Below are 23,094 nucleotides of genomic sequence, written 5' to 3' on the forward strand. Positions count from 1 at the left end.
TAGAGGGGCAAAAATCAGGCGGACTTTGTTAACTGTCAAATGCTCTTTCAATGTCAGATATTTTTCCTATTATTATTCTGGTGTCAGCTGCAAAACTCCATAAACAGTTAATTCACTTGCAAGGTCCAATGGCAGCAGTTGTCTTCTAGCTTCACATTAGAAACAATAAGAGAACATTTTTAAAATAACAGTTCCTGCCTTTATCCCCAATCAACTGAATCAGAACTCCTGGGAGTGAAACCAGGCATCAGCGTTTAGTGAAATGTTCCCAGGTGGTTCTGACTTGCAGTTAAGATTGAGAATTACTGCCCTGCACAACCTGGTTCTACCATTCAGTCAACTTTTTTTAGCACCATAGTTCCTTTATCATATGCCAGCCATACCAGACACCTTGCTATTCTAAGAACACACCAAATTTATTCATTACTTTAAGCCTTTGCATATGCTGTTCATTCTGTTAGGAATGTTCCTTCCCAGGCTCTTTGCATGTCTGCATCCTTCCATTATTCAGGTCTCAGCTCAAATCAAATGCCACATACTCAGAGACTTCCCATTCTACCTAATTAATTCCCTCATTCTATCACAGCACCCTGTTTTATTTCATTCCTTCACTGTATGTATCCAATCTGAAAATTACTCTAATTTACTATCACTTCTCTATTAGATGTCTGTTTCCACCAAATAATCACCTAACTTGAGGGCAACACCTTTGACTGTATTTATTATTCACTGTTGTGAATAGCACCTGGGACATAGTATGTATACACTAAAAGATTATTCTTTAACCAACATAGGATAGTTATTAAACATCTTCTGTGGTTGAATGCAATGTTAGATTCAGATATTTCATTGTGTTAACTACATTGTGTTTAAACTACATAGCATGGCATTCAAGGCTGTTCATGAGATAACCACCACCTAACTTATCAGCCTTACCTTCTTTTAATTCCTGTTTCCTTGAACCAGGTAGCTATCTGAACTGCAGTAGGGAAGGAAAGTGGTCTGGAACTGTGAAGCACAGAGTTTGCTTAAGCAGAGAAGCGTATGTGTGTGTGTGTTGGAGGCAAAGAGCACAGGATGAAATGTTTGTGACCAGGTCAGGGGCCAGTGAAGAGAGCAGCGTGGTCAGAAGAGGGTCGTTGATGAAGAGAAATAAAGAACAGACTCAGTAATGTTACACATAACTTTTCTAAGAGATCTAATGTCTCCCTTCTATAGATCACTTTCACATACGTTCTGTGTCATTTATTTTGTGTAACTCTATGAAATAATGTATCCCTGTCTTGCCAATGGGTTTCAGCCCCAGGCAAGTTCACTATGAATTCAGTGTGACCGAAGAAAATGACAGCAAAACGTTCTTGGGGTGAAAGGGATACACCCAACTTTATTTCCATGTGGCAGGTCAGTCACTAAAATCCCGTTCACTCAGAGCAAGTCTGCATGCAGCAAGACAGTCTCTGCCTCTGGGCCTCTCTGCACAGTCGTCCCACACAGCTGTCTTCTGGGCCTCTGTCCTTGGCACTGCCACCACTCCAGCCTCTGCTCTCCTGCCGCCTTGAAGCCCTGCCACTGTGTCGCGCCCAGAGCACTGGGTGGAGCTCTTTATATAGAGTCAACAGCCATGTATTGCCCACAGGTGTGCAGTGAGCCAGTCAACCAGGGCCAGGTGAGAATCCTGGCCACAGAAACTCTCATTTTATTCACAATCCCTTTTCTTTTTAATGAGGAATCAAGGCTCAGACTTGCCTGAGGCCAATTAGAGCTGAGATTTGATGCCTGCTCTTTGACTGCCAGTCCAGTGGTCTTTACATTACCATTTCAAACTTGGGCCAGATTGTGGAAGGTACTAAAAGCCAAGAAGAGGAATCCTGGCCTGATACCTGTCCCTTTCACTATAGCTAACCATAAGGTCAAAAGAAAGAAGAATGATCATGGCTTTATAACCATTCCCAAGAAACCTTCCTGTAGAGCATTAGCTGAGAAGCCTGGCTAAGGGTCCATCCATGGTACTGGGTTAACAGCCACCTGTGTTTCTGGGTGGATGGGACAGGCTGGGGAATGGTTGAATCCCCATCACAGGGACTCCATTACCTTTTAAGTCCTTTTCACAGAAAACCTTTTGCAGGGCACATACTATATGCCTAGAGTTATCTAGCCTGCTCCATGGGCCCAAGAGCAGTATCCTGGGAGAAAAACATTTACTAGAAATACACACTGTTTGAGATTGCTTTTCAAAGAAAAGAGCCTTGGACAACTAGGCCAGAGGTTCTAGAGTTCCTGCTCCTAAGAAAGTTATGTCTGTAGGATACATGATCTAAACAGGTGTTGGGCTTGTTCCAGTCTATGTAGATCACTCAGGGGAGAAATGCATAGCTGCTTTTTTCTGTAGGGTAGTGTTTTTCTTTTCAGGGTAAGCCAGTAGAATCAAGAGAGTTGAGATTGGAAAAACAAGATAGGAATGCAGACTGGCTTCAGTCCTCCTTGAGTCATGCTCAGATGGACTCAGACTTCCAGCAGAAATTCTAATATGAATAGAAGACTTCTGAGTCCACCTTCCTTAGTGTGCTACTGTTTTCTTAGTGCCTATCACATTCCCTTCTATTTATAGATTAGGGGAATCAAGGTCAAGAGAAAAGTAGAGTTATGCACCGGGTCACATAGTGATTCAGTGAGACAGCAGGGATGGTCCTCAGTTCTTCTTCCTCCCTATTCTGTGCTTTTACTGTTATGCACAGCGTCTGTCTTTGAAGCATAATATCAGGGTCCATTTGAGAAGAGGTATCACACTGATAAGGGCAAACATCAAAATTGCAAATCATACAGACCTGGTTTCTGGTCCTACTTTTGCTACTTACTAGCTGATGACTGTAGGTGAGTCATTCAGCACCTCTGAGGCTTATTTTACTCAACTGTAAAATAGGAATAGTAGTTATCAGGAAGAATTTTGGCAAGAATTAAATGAAGTAACACATTCAAAGACACTTTGAATCGTACCTAAAGCCCAGTGGGTTGCCCCCTCTTTCCATTGCTCTCCCCAGGGAAGTCAAATATTACTCTGCTTGACATGTTGAAAAGGCAGTGGGTAGATGTGGAACATACAAGGCAAGTAAGTCAGGACAGAGGCTAATAAATATTTGCTCCGTTAGAGTGGTTAAGTAAAAAGCATACGGCAGCCTGGATTGAAACTGGGTTGTATTCTTTGGTATCAGTAAACACTCTGTATCTCAGGTTTCCCATATATATATTGAGTGAGGGTAATGGTCTCTGCTCTCCCTACTTTGAAGAAAGGCTCAGCAAAATAAATGAATATAAAAATGATTTTGAGATAATAAAGCAAATGTGCAGAGAATATAGTAGGCAGAACACTTGAGTTTTATTCCCATCACTATTATCTTTAATCTTGGTTAGGTCCATTCTGCTTTCTGTATCTGTTTGCCCATCTGTAAAATGAAAGTGTTGGACTAGATAATCTCTGCAGAGATCGTTACCTCTTCTTACATTCAAAGAGTTTATTATTTCAACAATAATAATAGGTAATATTAGTATAATGCTTTATGCTTTACATGGTATTTTCACATCTATTATCTCATGAGAATAGCACTGAACAGCTGGACTAGAAATAAGGAGATCTGGATTCTTGTTCCTATTTTAACAATGACTCATGATATGACCTTAAGCAAGTTAGTTCCCTTCTCTGAATCTCAATTTTTTAATCTATAGATTAGGAAATATGATGGTTGGACTAAAGCATTAGGTCTAAACTTTTCCTCAAGCCCCGAGGGAGCTCTACACAGAGTTTCTCTATGGTGGTAGCACAATGTTAAGGCTGCAGAGGAGAGAGAAGTAGAGATCTAGCAGGAGTTCTAAGTTTCCTATGTCTGTCTCAGGCAGATTAGGTTTAATTTTATATATTATATATATAAATATATAGAGCCTCTATGTAATGTTTCATTTTTTTAAAAAGGCTTACTGCAAAAAAAAAAAAACTTGAGTAGATGTGCTCCAAAGTCTTAAGTATTAAAATGTTATTTGATAACTTCATTTTTGCTGTTGTTTTAACAAAACAGTACATGGTAAACATCCTTCCAAATAAAAAAAAAAAAGACATTGTACAGCACGTGAATATGGACTAATTTAATCATTCCCTTAATGTTGGACTTTCAAATCTTTCCAATATTACCCATTTAAATAATGCTATATTGAACTTTTTCATGCTTTACTGATTATTTTCCTACAAAACATTTGAAGGAGACTAGATAAAGTTTATACATATTTTTAATTTTTTAGATATATTGAAAAATTGCTGTCCAAATAGTTTATACTCCCACCAGCAATACCTCTTTGCTGATATTTAGTGTTTAATCTTTGCCAATCTGACTTTTAAGAATGATGTCTTAATTTGTATTTCTATAATTTCTGGTGAAATTGAATAGTTCATGTATTTACTGATCATTTGTATTTCTTCTCTTAATTGCCTATTCATGACTGTTGGTCATTTTTCTATTGTACTGTTCATTTATATACATGAAGGAAATTGACCCCTGATTTTATATACTTTGTGCCAATGTGTTTTTCTTAGTTTGTGGTTGTGCTTAAATTTTATTATTGCATTTATTTCACATAAGAAAGTTTGTATGTTTTCTAGTCAAGTCTATCAATGTGTTCACTGATGTTTTCTTGTCACGCTTTGAAAAGTCCTTTTCTACCTTCAATTTTTCAAAATTTGTATCTATATTTCCTAACAATATTTCAATGACTTCCTTCTGGTTTTGTATTTTCCCTGACATCACTAATCCATGTGAAATTTATTTTGATTTCAACTAGTAATTTAACTTTATTCTCTTTTCTAAATGATTACGCAGTTGCTCTGACACCATTTAGAGAATAATTTATCCTTTCTTCACTGATTTAGAATGAGGTATTACACATACAGAGTTTGTTTTTGGCTTTTCTGGTCTCCTCCGCTGATCAGTTTGTACTAGAATTAATACCAAACTGTAATTATTATGGCATTATGATATTTTAAATGTATGGTGTGAAAAGTCTCATTACTCTTTTTCAAAATATCTTGGCAATATCATACATTTTATTCATTCAGATAAATCTTGGGATTATATTGTCAGGATTTTTTGGGTTGTTTTAAATTTATGGATTTCATTAGGGAGAAAGTGACATTCTTGCAGTATTGCATGGTTCCATCCAGCAACATTGTATACCTTTCCATTTAATTTAGGTCTTCACTTACATACCTTAAAGTGTTTTAGTCTTCTTTATATAGGTCCTGCATTAATCCTCTATTTGTAAAGTATGAAAGGTCCTTTATTCTTCATAACAAAGATGATGCGATGCCACAGATGGCCAGTAACTCCCCTGCCTTCCTGCTCTACTCCAAATAGGAGTTTTCAGAATGAACAAATTGAAAGAAGCCTAATCAGACATTAACTTTAACTCATACTTCATGGAGACACAAATGGGCCTGACAGAAAACAATAGAAATGGGGGATCTATAGAGGAAATACCTGTAGGCAGTCTTGTGACCTCTATTCCTTCCAGAGTTTCAGTCATACTTAAGAATGATGATGGAAAAACAAGACCATGAAGAAAGATGCAGAGCATCAGGCAGTCAAAGATTTCAATCAAGAGGGCTGTGTGCCATCACATTATATGACATCTGTAGTAGTCAAGCATTTGAGGCTTTTCTAATGAGAGAGTTATCATGGATTTAAAGGTATAATCTGTTTGCAGTTCTAGAGTGTGGATTTACCTCCTTCAATATGAGACAGGATTGTTTTATCTCAGAGATTTCACAATGACATTTTTTGTGAAACAGATTATAGGTTGTTAATATAATTTTGCTGTTGGAGGTCAACAGTGTCAAAAAGCTAGGTGCAAATTTTGCAGAATCTGAGAAGGAAGAGATGGATAGGACTTTGTGTTCTCTGTGTTAATTATTCAGTCACCTAGGCTACAACATGGAAATAGAGGACCTTCCAGGACCACCTTGGAGCAGAACCAGATTCCACTTAACACACTTTTTCTTCCAACTGAATACTGAGAAGGCATCCACAAGACCATATACTTACTAGACAATGAACAAAGTTACCTAACACTCTCAGAGTACTCTGTCTTGAGACTATACCCACCCACACCATATCTCCATTGGATGTAGTTGCCAGATTTTGCTCTGGCTGTATCATCAACTTTCTGTGGCTTGGGGCATATATTTCAATACTTTGTGTCCATTTCTATAACTGATGAGTCAAGCATCACATTGGGGCATCGGGATGCTTTTAAGGTCCTTTAAAACCCAAAGATTACATAGTTCTAATTAGACCCAATGGTCAGAGCTACAAGGAAACAGATACTGAGTTTCCTGGAGGGAAGAGCACTATAACAGAGTCCAGAAATGGAATGGGCTGCAATTCAAGAAAGGGTAGGACAATCACTTTGCAGGGAGGGAACAGGGAGGATTCAAACTTTATTTGAAGGAGTGGGTATGGTGTGACTATTAAACAGTGTTAATTTAAATAGTATTTAAACATCTTTCTAATCTGTGAGATTCATAGTGGTATGGACTGTGATTTGGAGCAAACCAGCAGTATGATGCCAGGCAAGTCAATTTCATCTTAATGAGCATTATTTTCTTCAGCTATATAGTGAAGTATATAATAATCCTTTTTATAGTTACTTTGTACCAGATTGTTATTAAGCTTTGTAAGCTAATCAGATGAGAGGGATTTTTTATTTTATGTTACATTTCATATCATGTTCTAATTTATTAGTAATTGATTATACATAATGCTATATACTTAATGTACATAAATTTGTGTAATATATGTGTTATTATATATTATATTTTGTTTTAATTTATTGTTATTATTAACAACCCTGATAACTTCAGACATATTTGAGAAGTAGAATAAATAGGAAAGAAGTAATAGCAACCCAGTGATTGTACATTGACTCTGCCATCGTTTTGGGAAATTGATAACTCATGTGGGAAAAGTGGATTAGAAGCAAGCTTGAGAGGTTGTTTGTTCCATCCCCTATCTCTGTTCCTGTCCAAACTGTACAGATGAGTCAGTCTTATTTTTAAGGGATTCCTTCCAAATCTATCTTTGGAAACCTCAACCATTTCTGTCACTATTCAGTATCATTTTAAAATTTTCAAGTCATTATTCTGCTTCAAAAATACATGTGTCATATGTATCTATTTGTATGTTTTAGTGTACATTCACATATACATGAATATACATGTGTATAAGCATGTTATTTATGCATATGTTGCATATGGCTTGCAATAACAGTACCTCTCTAACACTATATTAAGTGGCTTGAGTTTTGAAGGGCTTTAGAAAACAAAAAATAAAAGAGACCGAATAACTCCAGATAAAGAGACAATTTTATAGTAAGTTACTCCCCTAAAAGGAGAGCCCAGAGGGACAATAGATCATTATTCTGGTTAATTTTTTGCTTACTGGTTATACTTTTGCCTTTTATATGAAAGACTGAAAATACGTTAAGAATGAAACGCAGATATTCTGCAAGACTCCTAGACCTGGAAAAGTTTTTAATGAATTTCCAGTTCAACCTATTTCGTGTTTCCAATGTGGACCAGAGAGGGAAAAGTACTTGTCCAATGTCATATAGTAAGTTAGTGATGACTGAACAAGGATTCAAATTTTGTGACTTCCAGCTCCATACTCCCTCTGTCACCTGGGACTTGAACATTTTTGTTCAGCAGGGATTTCCTCTGTAACCTCAATATATAGTACAGCCTGGCCCAAACTAGATAACTCACTAAATATTAAATTAATATGCAAAAACATTGGTTATACTGAGCTTTCACTTATTCCTAGGTAAATTGTGAAGGATACCTGTGTTTTAGGTCACCTTGTTTTAGGCCAAGAAACACTCTGGGACAAGGTATAAACTACAGTGAGGGAAGTGATCTGAGTTCCAAATTGAAAAAAACAATTTTCATACTTTTCCATTGTAACCTCCTTCATTCACAGGGTGATACACTCTCAGAAGTGAGATCTAGAACTCCTCTGAGAGCCCTATTCCATTGCCTATGCAACAATTCCTTGGTAAGTGGGGGTCCAAGAACTAGTATTTTCCTGTAGAAGAAGATATTTCTCAAAGTCAAGTACTCCTAACTTGAACTTGTTTTACTAATCAAAGTGACAAACTAGTTTTGAGGATTGCAGCAGCACCAATATTATGGGGGTGTCCCCGTTCTAGAATGCCTATTAGGACTGGAAATGAACCCACTGGAATTAGATCCAGGGCCTTGCCTTCTAGGAGTTGACACCCAGCAGCTAAATGGCACCCTCCTTTCTGTGCACTTACTACAGTCCTCAGTTTGTAGTGGAAAAAAAGCTATTAGCAAATTATGTGTTCTGTTCACACAAATAGAATCCTTGGGTATGGTAGAAAAGTACTGGCCTAGAGGTCTTAGTTTTCTCATATGTTAAGTGAAAATGTCAATAGTACTTACCCCAAAGCACTGCAGTCATTTAAATAGCATATGTAAACCCCCTAACACAGGCCTGGTCCATGGTAGGTGCCTATTAAATGGCAGTCTTCTTCAGAGGCCTCCAGTGTTCTTTATGCAAGTCACCTTCCCAGAATTCATCCTTGGAATGAAAGGGTTATACTGGGGTGACTTTTACCAGTTTCTTCAAACCCAGCATTTTGGGTCCTTTGACATGGAAAGGAAGAAGAAAGGGAAAAAGGAAGAGACCTGGTTACTACCGCATCTCCTATATAAAATAACATACTATAATAGATGTGTTTTCTGTGCCTGATCTGTATATTTTCAGCTGAAGAGAGAAAAGTTAAGCTGTAGCTAAATTGACATGCTTTTTTCCTGCTATCAAATAGTGATTACTCTTCCATTTTTCTTCCTTTTTTCTACCTCAAACATTCCTCTTCTGCCAAAAGAAACCTTCCTAAAATCCCAGTCTATCCCATAAACCATAGCACACAGCGGTAAATGAGAGAAAAAACACCAGGGACTTGGAGAAAGAAAGGGATAGAATGAAGGGATGCAAAAAGCTCAGGCTTGGGTGGGGCCAAGAACATGAGAAATTCTTCATGTTTCAGAGCAGCAGGGAATATATCTCTGTCTATTTCTGATGGTGACTGTGTGTGCCTGTGGATCCCTCTGTTCCACTTATGTATTCATTCATTCAATGTTCACTGAGGACTTCCTGTGTGCCAAGCCTATTCTAGGAGCAAGGGGAAAAGTATTAAGTAAAATAGTGTTTTGGGGTGGACCTCCATGTCTTTACTTGAGCAGTTGTGATCTTGAGGATCTCTGGGTTTAAGTGTGCACATGTGTGTATTGATGTGTATATGTTTCTGTTATCTGTGACAATGCCAGGCATGTATGACATAAATTATTTTTCCATCTTTTTGTATAAAAGAAGACTTCCTTTCACTTGCTATGATTCATTTCAGAGAATGGGCTTGATTTTTATTACCTACAGGATTGAGGTTCTGATAGCAACTTAAAAACAATTAGAAATCCCATGGAGTTCTCTTTTATAAAGGTTTTACTTGTATTTGTATTATGAAAAGTGAGCATCTTACTAGCTTGAATATGATGCTATGCATGATTATAGGAGTCAGGAGGAGGAAACGTTGCCTGAACCCAAGTTTCTGCTGTGCCATGCTAAGGAGTGGAAATTTCTGCCACTGATCATTTTCTCATGAGCATTCTTGGCTTTTAGTAAAAGCAGAGCATCTTATATTAAAAATCAGTGAGTAGTCCTAATAAAGGAGGTATCAGAAGGACTGAATTGTTCAGCCTTTTGAAAACCAAACAATATAGCAACAAATTAATCCCAGTTTAATAGATTCTGTGTGATCAAATTATTTGGGGCCATTCTCTGTCCACTTCTCTCATCTGTCAGGATATATCTTTATGCCCTCTCTATGTAGAAATACTCAAAGAAAGAGATTCTGGAAACACATTAACAGGGCTGTCTACTCTTATATTTGTTCTCCCAGGGAAGCAGAAATACCTATGTGCCAGCAGAAATGATTGCACCATCGATAAATTCCGAAGGAAAAATTGTCCATCTTGTCGCTTGAGGAAGTGCTATGAAGCAGGGATGACACTGGGAGGTATGATACTTTTGTTCTTCCTTCTTCTCCCTTTCCCTCCCTCATTCTATTGTTTTCTCTTTAAACCAGATTTTCCTCTTTGATGCTTCCAAGGTAGCCAGCCATGCTATAGATACAGGCTGACCCCTTCATATCCAATGTGGCCATCAGCCAGCTTATGCCTTTCTTTATTCTTAACCATGCCACACTCCACTCTGGGTCCCAGCATAGGAGCAGGAGGTGTGAAGCATGGATCAGGGCCCATCAGAGGGTTAGTGAGACTGGACATGATGAAGGGTTCCTCGGGAAACATAATGGTACTGGACTTATGTTGTTTAATGGAGACTAGGATGAGAGAAACTAAGAAATCCAGAACAGTCACAGGTGCAGGATGACCCAGGCACAGGCTGGCCCTGAAAAACCAGGAATATGCCTTGGTTAACTGCTGTCTATGTTGCAGGGCTGGCCACCTGAATGAGAAGTTGCTGCTCTTTGGAGCCTATGACTAGGCTGCCAAGCAGAGCCAATTTCCTATTTCCACATTTCCCAGGGATAAACAGGGCTTTAATCATTTCCTTTTCTTTGCAAATCTGTTGATCATTTCCAAAAGCATTTTTTTCAATAGCACAGTAGCTTGACAGAAGATACAGCTCTTTCAAGAGTGACCTCCCATCACAAGGCTCTCTGTCCCCTGGTCTGTCTATCATGAGCGCTGTCACCATTCCAGAAAGGCCTGGCTGACAATTGCACCTTCCCCTTCCAAATTCCACATTTCTTCATTTTTACATCTGATCAGTACCAGGGTCCTGCCTGCTGCTTCCAAAAACATGCACCTTTCATGAGAAAAGCAAGCTCATTAGTGTACTTTGATTTGGAAATAGAACTTGAAGAAAGGCAAGCATATTTTTAAATGCCTGAAACTGAAATCACACCTGATTACTCATTATAAGCCTGGAAAACCCAACTACCTAGAATCCTGCCCTTTCCCCTCCCCCACTCAAGGCTAATTTAGAGCACTTGTCTATCTCTGGCTTTCTGTGAAGTGCTCAATACCTTGTTTGCCTATGTGCATATTTACAGAACCAACTTGTTTTCTAACCATGTGCAGGTTTTCATGTGCCTAACTGTATGTTCCCCTCCTCACAGGCCAGTAATATCTTTAAACAGACTAAAGTACTGCAAATGAATTGACCCAGGCTCAATTTGAGACAGTTTCTACAGAAACATCTCAAGTAGTGTCTAGTACTCTCAGATATCACAAGGCAGATGTTCTGTGAGTGATTTTCCAGGCAGCCACAGCGAATGAGACTCAACTATCTGAGAAAAAACAACCTTGTTCTTGTTTGCTTGGCTAACTCCAGAGCAATCCTATAATTGTGGTGTACAGTAGAAAGGACAAAGTAGAAGTGGAGTGGAGGAATACAGAAGGAAAGCCAGGAAAAGTGACAAAGGGATTGACAAGAGGGCTTTTCTCCATATGAATACTGCGACCCCATGGTGAGGGTTCTGATTCACTCAACTCTCAATTTTCAGCCCTCTGTGAATTATTATGTGTAAGAGATGGGGGCTTCCAGGTAGAAAATTCCTTGGTTTTCCATCTGCTTATATGAATTGCAAGCCCACTTAGACACAGGTTAAGTTTAATGGTAACAAAAGTTCTCATAACATTTGGTTCCAAACCTTAAAATTAGTTTAATGTCTCAGCCAACATCATCTAGTATAAAGTAATCTGTGACATGATTGCAGTGAACCCTGTTTGAGAAGGAGTCTCTGTATAACAGGTAATATCACTACCCCATACAGCAATCAGTAATAAACCTGTAAATCAGTTTCTTAGAGAATGGTACAGTAAGTTTTGAATTGACTTATTTGATAGAGTGCTCCAATTTGAATGGTATTGACCAACACAAGAACTGCTATGGCTAGCTTTCATTTCAGTTCCATTTCTATGAATTTTACTGACGCACCATGCTGGTCAATAGAGCTCAGGCTGGCAAACTTCAAGAAATGTCCACAAGATACAAGGATTCTTGATGTCATGTAAATGGCCTTGCCTTTGGAATCAGGCTGACCGAGGTTAAGGGCCCTGTTTCATTATTTACTGTACCCTATCTAAGCCTCAATTTCTTCATCCATAATTTAGAGATACCACTCTCATGGAACTATAATTGAGACCAAATGACATGTTGAATGTGAACATCCTTGGTAAATGACAAAAGACTAGACAATTGTGAAGGCTTTTTATGACAGTGAGGTCACTAGTAATTTAGCTGGTAAACTGTCCACAGCATTTCCCAGTTGGCTTTTACCTTAAGTTACTTAGCATGCCCTATAATAAATAACAGCTCCACAAAGCAGAGCATCACCAGAAATCACTCTTGATCACCTCAAGTCAAAAGTACCATCAAGATCCTCTTTAGAAGCTAATTCTAGTAGTTAAGGGGATTATATATTATGTTCAAGTACCATGTCAGTAAAATCCCAAGTGTTTACCTTAGATACTATCATTCAAAAAAAAAACCTTTCCATTTTGTTAAACCTATCTCCACATTCCCTACTTCCCTGCTGCAAACCCTTCCCAAGTTTACTGTTAACTCACAAATTCAGTGTACACTACCCTTCTACTCAAACCATGGGAAAAAAAGAAAACATCAATATAGAGTGGTCCTTCTGAATACTTTAGCAAAAGACTTCCCTTTTCATAAAATTGTGGTTTAGAACAGACATCTTGGTTACCTTGAAGGAGAATTCATATAATTTTATTTTATTCTTCCCATCACTCATGTAGTCTAAAATGGCACCTAGGAATATAGCCTTGGGCAAATTCCTTCCCCACTCTGAGGCTCATTTTCCCTTTAAAAAAACCTGGGATAATGTGCTTTACCAAGGACCTTTCTGGTACTACCATTTTGTGATTCTATGTCTAAAATCACAGAGAAAGGGTTGTAAATTTATCAGCCCCTTATCACTACTTTAAGTTACACCTAAATATATTACATGTCTAAAAATAGAGTGGATCGGTAGATTATTGAGGGAGTAGAGGAGAAAATGACTGTCTTTTGTATTTAAAAGACACTGGCAGTCTGTAGCTGATGGCTGCTTGGTCTTGAGGCCTCAAGATCTCTAATCCAGCCTTCTTTGTAGTGTTCCATCTACTCTTTGGTGATGGGATCTCCTTAACTCAGAAGTACTTAAAACGTATCGCCTTTTTCTTCCTGCTTCTAAGGCTACCTACCGATTGTTTCTTTTCTTAGCAGCCTCTGGTGTTTCTGAGAGGATTCTGTATGTGGTTGGATTCTCAGGATAGCTCCCTTAAAGGCTACCTCCAGGCTTTCAACTGTCCGTCCATGACAAGCATAGTCCTTTCTTTGTATTATGGTCTATTTTTGAAAAACCACATATTGCTAGTTGCTTCAATAATTTAAACCCTTTTCCTACTTTTCATTTAAGAAAATACTTATGAATATAACTGTCCAGAAAAATACCTTCCCTCTGGTGAGTTAGCTGTGGCTTTTTCACAGCCCATAATTAGAATAAATGCACATGCACAACCATCTCTCACTTTTCTCTGCACTTCCCAAGGATACTCTCACTTTCCAAGATGTAATGAGAAAGAGAATGGCCCTTACCATCTTCTTGACAATTCTCTCCTTCTCACTTTCCCTCCTGTTCTTCCCCAAACATTATTTCTTCTGTATTTTGCAACTTTTGAGTTCTCAGCTTTTAAAAAATGGCGTTGGCTTCTGCTGATTAGACCATGGAAGTTGGTAGGCCTCTCAGGGATTTCAAGTAGTAGCCAAAATCCAGAAGAGGAGACAAAACATGAATGAGCCCCAGAGCATGTGAGAAACTGAGGTATACAGTGTATTCTTCAGAGGTTACTCTAGCATATTTGAGAAGTCTCTTTCCTATTAAGAGACCAAATTCCACATCTGAGACTCAAAACTATTAATCTGAAAGTTTTAACAACCTCCATGATTCTCTATTTGAGAGCTTGGCTCAGGGAGCCCCAAGCTGTGGTCTGATATCATCTTGGACACTGAGCATTCTTGCGGTTTCCAGTATTGAGGACAGTCTTTTTTTTTTTTGTAAGATGTGTTTGCTTTCTATTGCCGTTATAACAAATGGCCACGAATTCAAAGGCTTAAAACAACACAGATGTATTATCTTACACTTTTATAGGTTAAAAGTCCTCTAGCAATCTCACTGGGCTAAAGTCAAGGTGTTAGCAACGTCCCATTTCCTTCTCGAGGCTCTAGAAGAGAATATGTTCTGTCTTTTCTGGCTTCTGGAGACCACCCACATGCCTTGGCTATGGCCCCATTCCTCCATCTTCAAAGCCAGCAACACTGCATCTTTCCAGACATTCTTCCATTTTTATGTCTCCCACTCTCTCTGAACTGAGTTAGGGAAGATTCTCTGATTTCAGGGCCCATGAGCTTAGTTTGTACCTGATAATGCAGGGTAATCTCCCAAGGTCTGCACTTCAACCACATTTTAAGTGATACACTCAACAGGTTATGGGGGTTAGAATGCAGGCATCCTTGAAAGCCATTTTTCTTATGAACAGTGAGTATAGTACAGATTTGCACATTTAATGAATCCCATCACACAGGATCACTTTGTGTTCGTGACATGCCTAGTCCTGACAAAATCTGGTGGTTCAAGAGGAAATAGCAAACAGAATTCCTTTTCTTAAAGAAAACTCCCAAAGTAGAATAAGCTTTAAGCCACAGATATCTGGATCCACCCTAAGCAGCCTGAAAAAGTAGTATCTCTCTCTCTGCTAGTAAAAATTTGATGAAGAGACTGCAAGTTTTAAAGCTAACCAGTGAATGACATTCACAAAGATTTTAGCCCGGAATTTTCTCATTTCAAGTTAAGACCATTCTTCTCCAATAAACATTTTTCAGAAGTACAAACAATACAAAATTGCATGTTTTTTCTTCTAGTTTATAATAATGACAATTTCAATAAAAAGTCTTATAAGTTAAACATAGTCAAATTCCTTATGATGTAGACAAAAGAATTATTATTTATCTGAAGGTGAAAATGTGGAATAAAAAAATTTTTAATGTTAATTTTAATAGCTTCATTAACATTTACCTTACATTTTAAAGCTCTGAATTATCCTAATATATAAAAATAATAATAAACATAAAATGGATATTAGCTGTGTTGAGAAATGAGATGATTACAAAGTGTGATTTCATCTAATGAAAAACATTGTCTAATTCTAAGCTCATTCTTTACTGATGATCATGACTGGACTGTGATTTAATGATGGTAGCTAATAATGATTTTGCTCTTTCATTAATTTTGTCTGTTTTTTTAATTTTGGTATCATTCATATACAATTACATGACCAATATGGTGGTTACTAAACTCCCCCCATTATCAAGTCCCCACCACATACCCCATTACAGTTACTGTCCATCAGCGTAGTAAGATGCTATAGAGTCACTATTTGTCTTCTCTGTGCTATACTCCTTGCCTTGTGGCTCCTTAATTTATATGTGCTAATTGTTCCCTTCTTCCCCTTATCCCTCCCTGCACACCCACCTTTCCAGTCCCTTTCCCTTTGGTAAATGTTAGTCCATTCTTGGGTTCTGTGATTCTGCTGCTGTTTTGTTCCTTCAGTTTTTCCTTTATTCTTATACTCCAAGGATGAGTGAAATCCTTTGGTACTTGTCTTTATCCACCTGGCTTATTTCACTGAGTATAATATCCTCTAGCTCTGTCCATGTTGTTGCAAATGGTAGGATTTGTTTTCTTCTTATGGCTGAATAATAACCCATTGTGTATATGTACCATGTCTTCTTTATCCATTCATCTACTGATGGACACTTAGGATGCCTCCATTTCTTGGCTACTGTAAATAGTGCTGAGATAAACAAAGGGGTGCATATGTCTTTTTGAAACTGGGCTGCTGCATTCTTAGGGTAAATTCCTAGGAGTGGAACTCCTGGGTCAAATGGTATTTCTATTTTGAGCTTTTTGAGGAACCTCCATACTGCTTTCCACAATGGGTGAACTAATTTACATTCCCACCAGCAGTGTAGGAGGGTTCTCCTTTCTTCACATCCTCGCCAACACTTGTTGTTGTTTGTCTTTTGGATGGTGGACATCCTAACTGGTGTGAGGTGATATCTCATTGTGATTTTAATTTGCATTTCTCTGATGATTAGTGATGTGGAGCATCTATTCACATGCCTGTTGGCCATCTGAATTTCTTCATTGCTGAAGAGTCTGTTCAGATCCTCCAACTATTTTTTAATTGGATTATTTGCTTTTTGTTTGTTGAGGTGCATGAGCTCTTATATTTTGGATGTCAACCCCTTATCAGATATGTCATTTATGAATATATTCTCCCATACTGTAGGATGCCTTTTTGTTCTGCTAATGGTGCCCTCTGCTGCTTTTTAGTTTGATATAGTCCCAATTGTTCGTTTTTGCTTTTGCTTCCCTTGCACAGGGAGATACGTTCATGAAGAAGTTGATCATGTTTATATTCAAGAGAGTTTTGCCTACATTTCCTTCTAAGACTTTTATGGTTTTATGACTTACATTCAGGTCTTTGATCCATTTCAAATTTACTTTTGTGTATGGAGTTAGACAATGATGCAGTTTCATTCTCTTACATGTGGCTGTCCAGTTTTGCCAACAACTGTTGAAGAGGCTGTCATTTCCCCCATTGTATGTCCATGGCTCCTTTATTGTATATTAATTGACCATATATGTTTCGGTTAATGTCTGGAATCTCTGTTCTGTTCCACTGGTCTGTGGGTCTCTTCTTGTGCCAGTACCAAATTGTCTTGATTACTGTGGCTTTGTAGTAGAGCTTGAAGTTTGGGAGCAAGATCTCCACCCATTATATTCTTCATTCTCAGGATTCCTTTGGCTATTCGGGTCTTTGGTGGTCCTGTATGAATTTTTGAACTATTTGTTCCAGTTTGTTGAAGAATGCTGTTGGGAATTTGATAGGGATTGCATTTAATCTATAGATTGCTTTGGGCAGGATGGCCATTTTGATGATATTAATTATTCTGTACAAGAGCATGGGTTGAGTTTCCATTTGTTAGTGTCCTCTAGTTTCTCTTAAGAGTGTCTTGTAGTTTTCAGCATATAGGTCTTTCACTTCGTTGGTTAGGTTTATTCCTAGGTATTTTATTCTTTTTGAAGCAATTGAGAATGGAATTGTTTTCCTGATTTCTCTTTCTATTAGTTCATTGTTAGTGTAGAGGTAAGTCACAGATTTATGTGTATTAATTTTGTATCCTACAACTTTGCTGAATTCCGATATTAATTCTAGTAGTTTTGGAGTGGAGTCTTTAGGGTTTTTTATGTGCAATATCATGTCATCTGCAAATAGTGACAGTTTGACTTCTTCCTTACCAATCTGGATTCCTTGTATTTCTTTGTTTTGTCTTATAGCTGCGGCTAGGACCTACAGTACTATGTTGAATAACAGTGGGGAGAGTGGACATCCCTGTCTTGTTCCCGATCTTAGAGGAGAAGCTTTCAGCTTATTGCTCTTCAGTATGATGTTGGCTGTGGGTTTATCATATATGGGCTTTATTATGTTGAGGTACTTGCCCTCTATACCCATTTTGTTGAGAGTGTTTATCATGAATGGATGTTGAATTTTGTCGAATTTTGTCGACGTTGATTTTGCTCTTGGGTAGTTTTTTGATTACCTCTTCAGTTTAGTTGCTGGTAATTGATCTGTTTAGATTTTCTGTTTCTTCCTTGGTCAGTCTTGGAAGATTGTATTTTTCTAGAAAGTTTTCCATTTCCTCTAGGTTTTTCAGCTTGTTAGCGTATAGGTTTTCGTAGTATTCTCTAATAATTCTTTGTTTTTCTGTCGGGTCCGTCTTGATTTATTCTTTCTCGTTTCTGATTCTGTTGATGTGTGTTGATTCTCTTTTCCTATTAATAAGTCTGGCTAGAGGCTTACCTATTTTGTTTATTTTCACAAAGAACCAGCTCCTCTTGGTTTCATTGATTTTTTCTATTGTTTTATTCTTCTAAATTTTATTTATTTCTTCTCTCATCTTTATTATGTTCCTCCTTCTGCTGACTTTAGGCCACATTTGTTCTTCTTTTTCCAATTCCAATAATTGTGACTTTAGACTAATAATTTGGGATTGTTCTTCCTTCTTTAAATGTGCCTGGACTGCTATATACTTTCCTCTTAAAACTGTTTTTGCTGTATCCCACAGAAGGCTTTGTGTTGTTGTTGTTGTCTTTTTTTCATATATTGCTTGATCTCTGTTTTAATTTGGTCAGTGATCCACTGATTATTGAGGAGCATGTTGTTAAGCCTCCATGTGTTTGTGAGCCTTTTTGCTTTCTTTGTAAAATTTATTTCTAGTTTTATACCTTTGTGGTCTGAAAAGTTGGCTGGTAGGATTTCAATCGTTTGGAATGTACTGAGGTTCTTTTGTGGCCTAGTATGTGGTCTATTCTGGAGAATGTTCCATGTGCACTTGAGAAGAATGTGTATCCTGCTGCATTTGGGTGTAGAGTTCTATAGATGTCTATTAGGTCCATCTGTTCTCATGTGTTGTTCAGTGCCTCGGTGTCCTTACTTATTTTCTGTCTCGTGGATCTGTCCTTTGGAGTGAGTGGTGTGTTGAAGTCTCCTAAAATGAATGCATTGCATTCTATTTCCTCTTTTAATTCTGTTAGAATTTATTTCATATATGTTGGTTCTCCTGTATTGGGTGGACATATATTTATAATGGTCATATCCTCTCATTGGACCGACCCTTTTATCATTATGTAATGTCCTTCTTTAGCTCTTGTTACTTTCTTTATTTTGATGTCTATTTTGTCTGATACTAGTACTGCAACACCTGCTTTTTTATCCTTGTTGTTTGCATTAAATATCTTTTTCCATCCCTTGACTTTTAGTCTGTGCATGTCTTTGGGTTTGAGGTGAGTCTCTTGTAAGCAGCATATAGATGGGTCTTGCTTTTTTATCCATTCTATTACTCTGTGCCTTTCGATTGGTGCATTCAGGCCATTTACATTTAGGGTGATTATTGAAAATATGTACTTATTGCCATTGCAGGCTTTAGATTCATGGTTACCAAAAGTTCAAGGTTAGCGTCTTTACTATCTTACTGTCTAACTTAATTTGCTTATTTAGCTATTATAAACACAGTCTGATGATTGTTTATTTCTCTCCCTTCTTATTCCTCCTCCTCTGTTCTTTATATGTTAGATGTTTTATTTTGTGCTCTTTTGTGTTTCCTTTGACTGCTTTTGTGGATAGTTGATTTTATTTTTGCCTTTAGTTAGTATTTGTTTGGTCTGCTTTCTTTGCTGTGATTTTATTTTCTCTAGTGACATCTATTTAGCCTTAGGAGTGCTTCCATCTAGAGCAGTCCCTCTAAAATACCCTGTAGAGGTGATTTTTGGGAGGCAAATTTCCTCTACTTTTGCTTCTCTGGGAATTAATTAATCCCTCCTTCATATTTAAATGATAATCGTGCTGGATACAGTATTCTTGGTTCAAGGCCCTTGTGTTTCATTGCATTAAATATATCATGCCATTCTCTTCTGGCCTTTAAAGTTTCTGTTGAGAAGTCTGATAATAGCCTGATGAATTTTCCTTTGTAAGTGAACTTTTTTCTCTCTCTGGCTGCCTTTAATACTCTGTCCTTGTCCTTGATCTTTGCCATTTTAATTATTATGTGTCTTGGTGTTTTCCTCCGTGGGTCGCTTCTGTTGGGAGTTCTGTGTGCTTCCGTGGTATGAGCGACTATTTCCTCCCCCAGTTTGGGGAAGTTTACAGCAATTTTTTCTTCAAAGACACTTTCTGTCTCCTTTTCTCTCTCTTCTTCTTCTGTTACCCCTATAATGTGGATATTGTTCCATTTGGATTGGTCACACAATTCTCTTAATATTCTTTCATTCAACTTTTTTTTTATTGTTTTATTCTTCTCAATTTTATTTATTTCTTCTCTTATCTTTATTACGTCCCTTCTTCTATTGACTTTGGAACTCATTTGTTCTTTTTTTTTCCAGTTTCAATAATTGTGAATATAGACTATTCATTTGGGTTGGTTCTTCCTTCTTTAAATAGGCCTGGATTTCTATGTATTTTCCTCTAGAACTGTCTTTGCTCCATCCCACAGAAGTTGGGGCATTGTGCTGTTGTTGTCATTTATCTCCATATATTGCTTGATCTCTGTTTTAATTTGGTCATTGATCCATTGATCATTGAGGAACATGTTGTTAATCCTCCATGTGTTTGTGAGCATTTTTGTTTTCTTTGTACAATTTATTTCTAGTTTTATACCTTTTTGGTCTAAGAAGTTGGTTAATAAAATTTCGATCTTTTTTAATTTATTGAGGCTGTTTTTGTGGCCTAGTATATGGTTTATTCTGGAAAATATTCCATGTGCACTTGAGAAGAATATGTATCCTGCTGCTTTTGGGTGTAGACTCCTGCAAATATCTGTTAGGTCCATCTGTTCTAATAGTTGTTCAGTGCCTCTGTGTCCTTACTTATTTTCTTTCTGGTTGATCTGTCCTTTGGAGTAAGTTGTGTGTTGAAATCTCCTAAAATGAATGCATTGCATTTTATTTCCTTCTTTAATTCTGTTAGTATTTGTTTCACGTATGTCAGTACTCCTGTGTTGGGTGCATAGGTATTTATAATGTTTATATCCTCTTGTTGGACTGACCCCTTTATCATTATGCAATGTTCTTCTTTGTCTCTTTTGACTTTCTTTGTTTTGAAGTCTATTTTGTCTGATACAAGTACTGCAGTACCTGCTTTTTTTCTCCCTATTGTTTGCATGGAATATCTTTTTCCATCTCTTCACTTTTAGTTTGTGTATGTCTTTGGGTTTGAAATGAGTCTCTTGTAGGCAACACAGAGATGGTTCTTGCTTTTTTGCCCATTCTATTACTCTGTGTCTTTTGATTGGTGCATTCAGTCCATTTACATTTAGGGTCATTATAGATAGATATGTACTTATTGCCATCACAGGCTTTGGATTCATTGTTACCAAAGGTTCAGGGACAGCCTCTTTACTCTCTAACTTAACTCAGTTACTATGCTATTGTAAACACAGTCTGATGATTCCTTATTTCTCTCCCTTCTTTTTCTTCCTCTTCCACTCTTTATATGTTAGTTGTTTTATTTTATACTATTTGTGTTTCTCTTTTCTGACTTTGTGGATAGCTGATTTTATTTTGCATTTTGTTAGTATTTGGTTGATCTACTTTCTTTCCTGTGTTTTTATTTTGTCTAGTGGCAGAAATTTAGCCTTAGGCATACTTCCATCCAGAGCAGTCCATTCAAAATATGATGTAGAGATGGTTTGTGAGAGGTAAATTTCCTCAACTTTTGCTTATCTGGGAATTGTTTAATCACTCCTTCAAATTTAAATTATAATCTTGCTGGATACATTATTCTTGGTTTGAGGTCCTTGTGTTTCATTGAATTAAATATATCATGCCATTCCCTTCTGTCCTGTAAGGTTTCTGCTGAGAAATCTGATGATAGCCTGATGGGTTTTCCTTTGTAGGTGATCTTTTCTCTCTCTGGCTACTTTTAATACCCTGTCCTTGTCTTTGGTCTTTGCTATTTTATTTATTATACATCTTGGTATTGTCCTCCTTGGGTCCCTTGTGTTGGGAAATCTGTGGGCTTCCATGGTCTGAGAGACTATTTCCTTCCCCAGTTTAGGGAAATTTTCAGCAATTATTTCTTCAAAGACACTTTCTATCCCTTTTTCTCTTCTTCTTCTTGTACCCCTAAAATGTGAATATTGTTCCGTTTGGATTGGTCACACAGTTCTCTTAATATTCTTTAATTTCTAGAGATCCTTTTATCTCTCTGTGCCTCAGCTTCTCTGTATTCTGGTTCTCTGATTTCTCTTCTATTAACAGTCTCTTTCACCTCATCCAATCTGCTCTTAAATCCTTCCATTGTTTGTTTCATTTTTGTTATCTCCCTCCAGAATTCAACCCTTACCTCTTGAATATTTCTCTGTAGCTCCGTCAGCATGCTCTTGACTTTTATTTTGAATTATTTTTCAAGAATATTGGTGATTTCAGTCTCACCAAGCCCTCTCTGTGGTGTTTGAAGGATTTTGGACTGAACAAGTTTCTTCTGCCTTTTCATGGTGATGGGGTTGGTCACCAGTGAGTGGCACATGTGTCAGCTGGGAGAACAAAGTCACTTCCATCTTGCCAGTCACCTTGCCTGTGTCTGCTGTCTGTGCCAGTTAACTGCACACAGGGATCAGCCTCTGGGTTAATCCCCTAAGCTGCCATGGGTGGGGTGACATTTGAGATGGCCTAGGGCAATGGTGGGGTCACAGGCCAGCAACACATGTTCTGCCACAACAGCATAGCCCCTTTGTGCCTCCTGGTCTCTGTGCCCATCTCCACTGTCCATGCCAGTCAACCCCATGCAGTGAGCAGCCTCTAGGTTAATCCATTGAGTTGCCATGTGTAGGTCAGCCCTCAGGATGGCCTAGGGCATTGGCAGGGGTCACAGGCCAGTGGCGTGTGTTCTGCCATGGGAACAAAGCCCCTCTGTGCCTCCTGGACTCTGCACCCATCTCCGCTGTCTCTGCCGGTCAACTGCACAGCGAGCAGCCTCTGTGTCTGCGCCAGCTAGCCACGTGCAGGTAGAAGCCTCTATATTAAGCTGTGTTCTTGCTGTAGGCATGGCTATTGCCCGGCTGTTCTGCAGCAGTGGTGGGTCAGCCATTTTCCTTGCAGTGCCGGCAGTGGGGAAGGAACAGCAGGCTGCTTATTGCCATGAGGGGCTTCAAGGCTGCGTTGCTACCCAGGGGTTTAGGGAGCCTGAAGTTCCTTAAAGTTCCCAGCCTACTGGGCTGAGTAAGCCAGGATGACTTTGGCCACCTGTTAAACCCTTGTCCATTTAAGACTTTTAAAGTGCCTGCTTTTCTTTCATCCCAGGACAGCCAGTTTGGGGAACCTGTTTGCAGT

The 23,094-nt window shown here is 38.2% G+C and overlaps 1 protein-coding gene across 1 annotated transcript in view; it reads left to right on the forward strand.

Annotated features, from left to right (window-relative positions):
- AR (androgen receptor) overlaps nucleotides 1-23,094 on the forward strand; it is a 230,876-nt gene that overhangs the window by 166,833 nt on the left and 40,949 nt on the right. Inside the window, exon 3 of the mRNA XM_037017104.2 lies at nucleotides 10,018-10,134. Coding sequence (XP_036872999.1) covers nucleotides 10,018-10,134 — 117 coding nt within the window. The remainder of the gene's footprint in view (nucleotides 1-10,017; nucleotides 10,135-23,094) is intronic.

Source organism: Manis javanica, chromosome X, assembly GCF_040802235.1.
Source record: "Manis javanica isolate MJ-LG chromosome X, MJ_LKY, whole genome shotgun sequence".
NCBI lineage: Eukaryota > Metazoa > Chordata > Mammalia > Pholidota > Manidae > Manis > Manis javanica.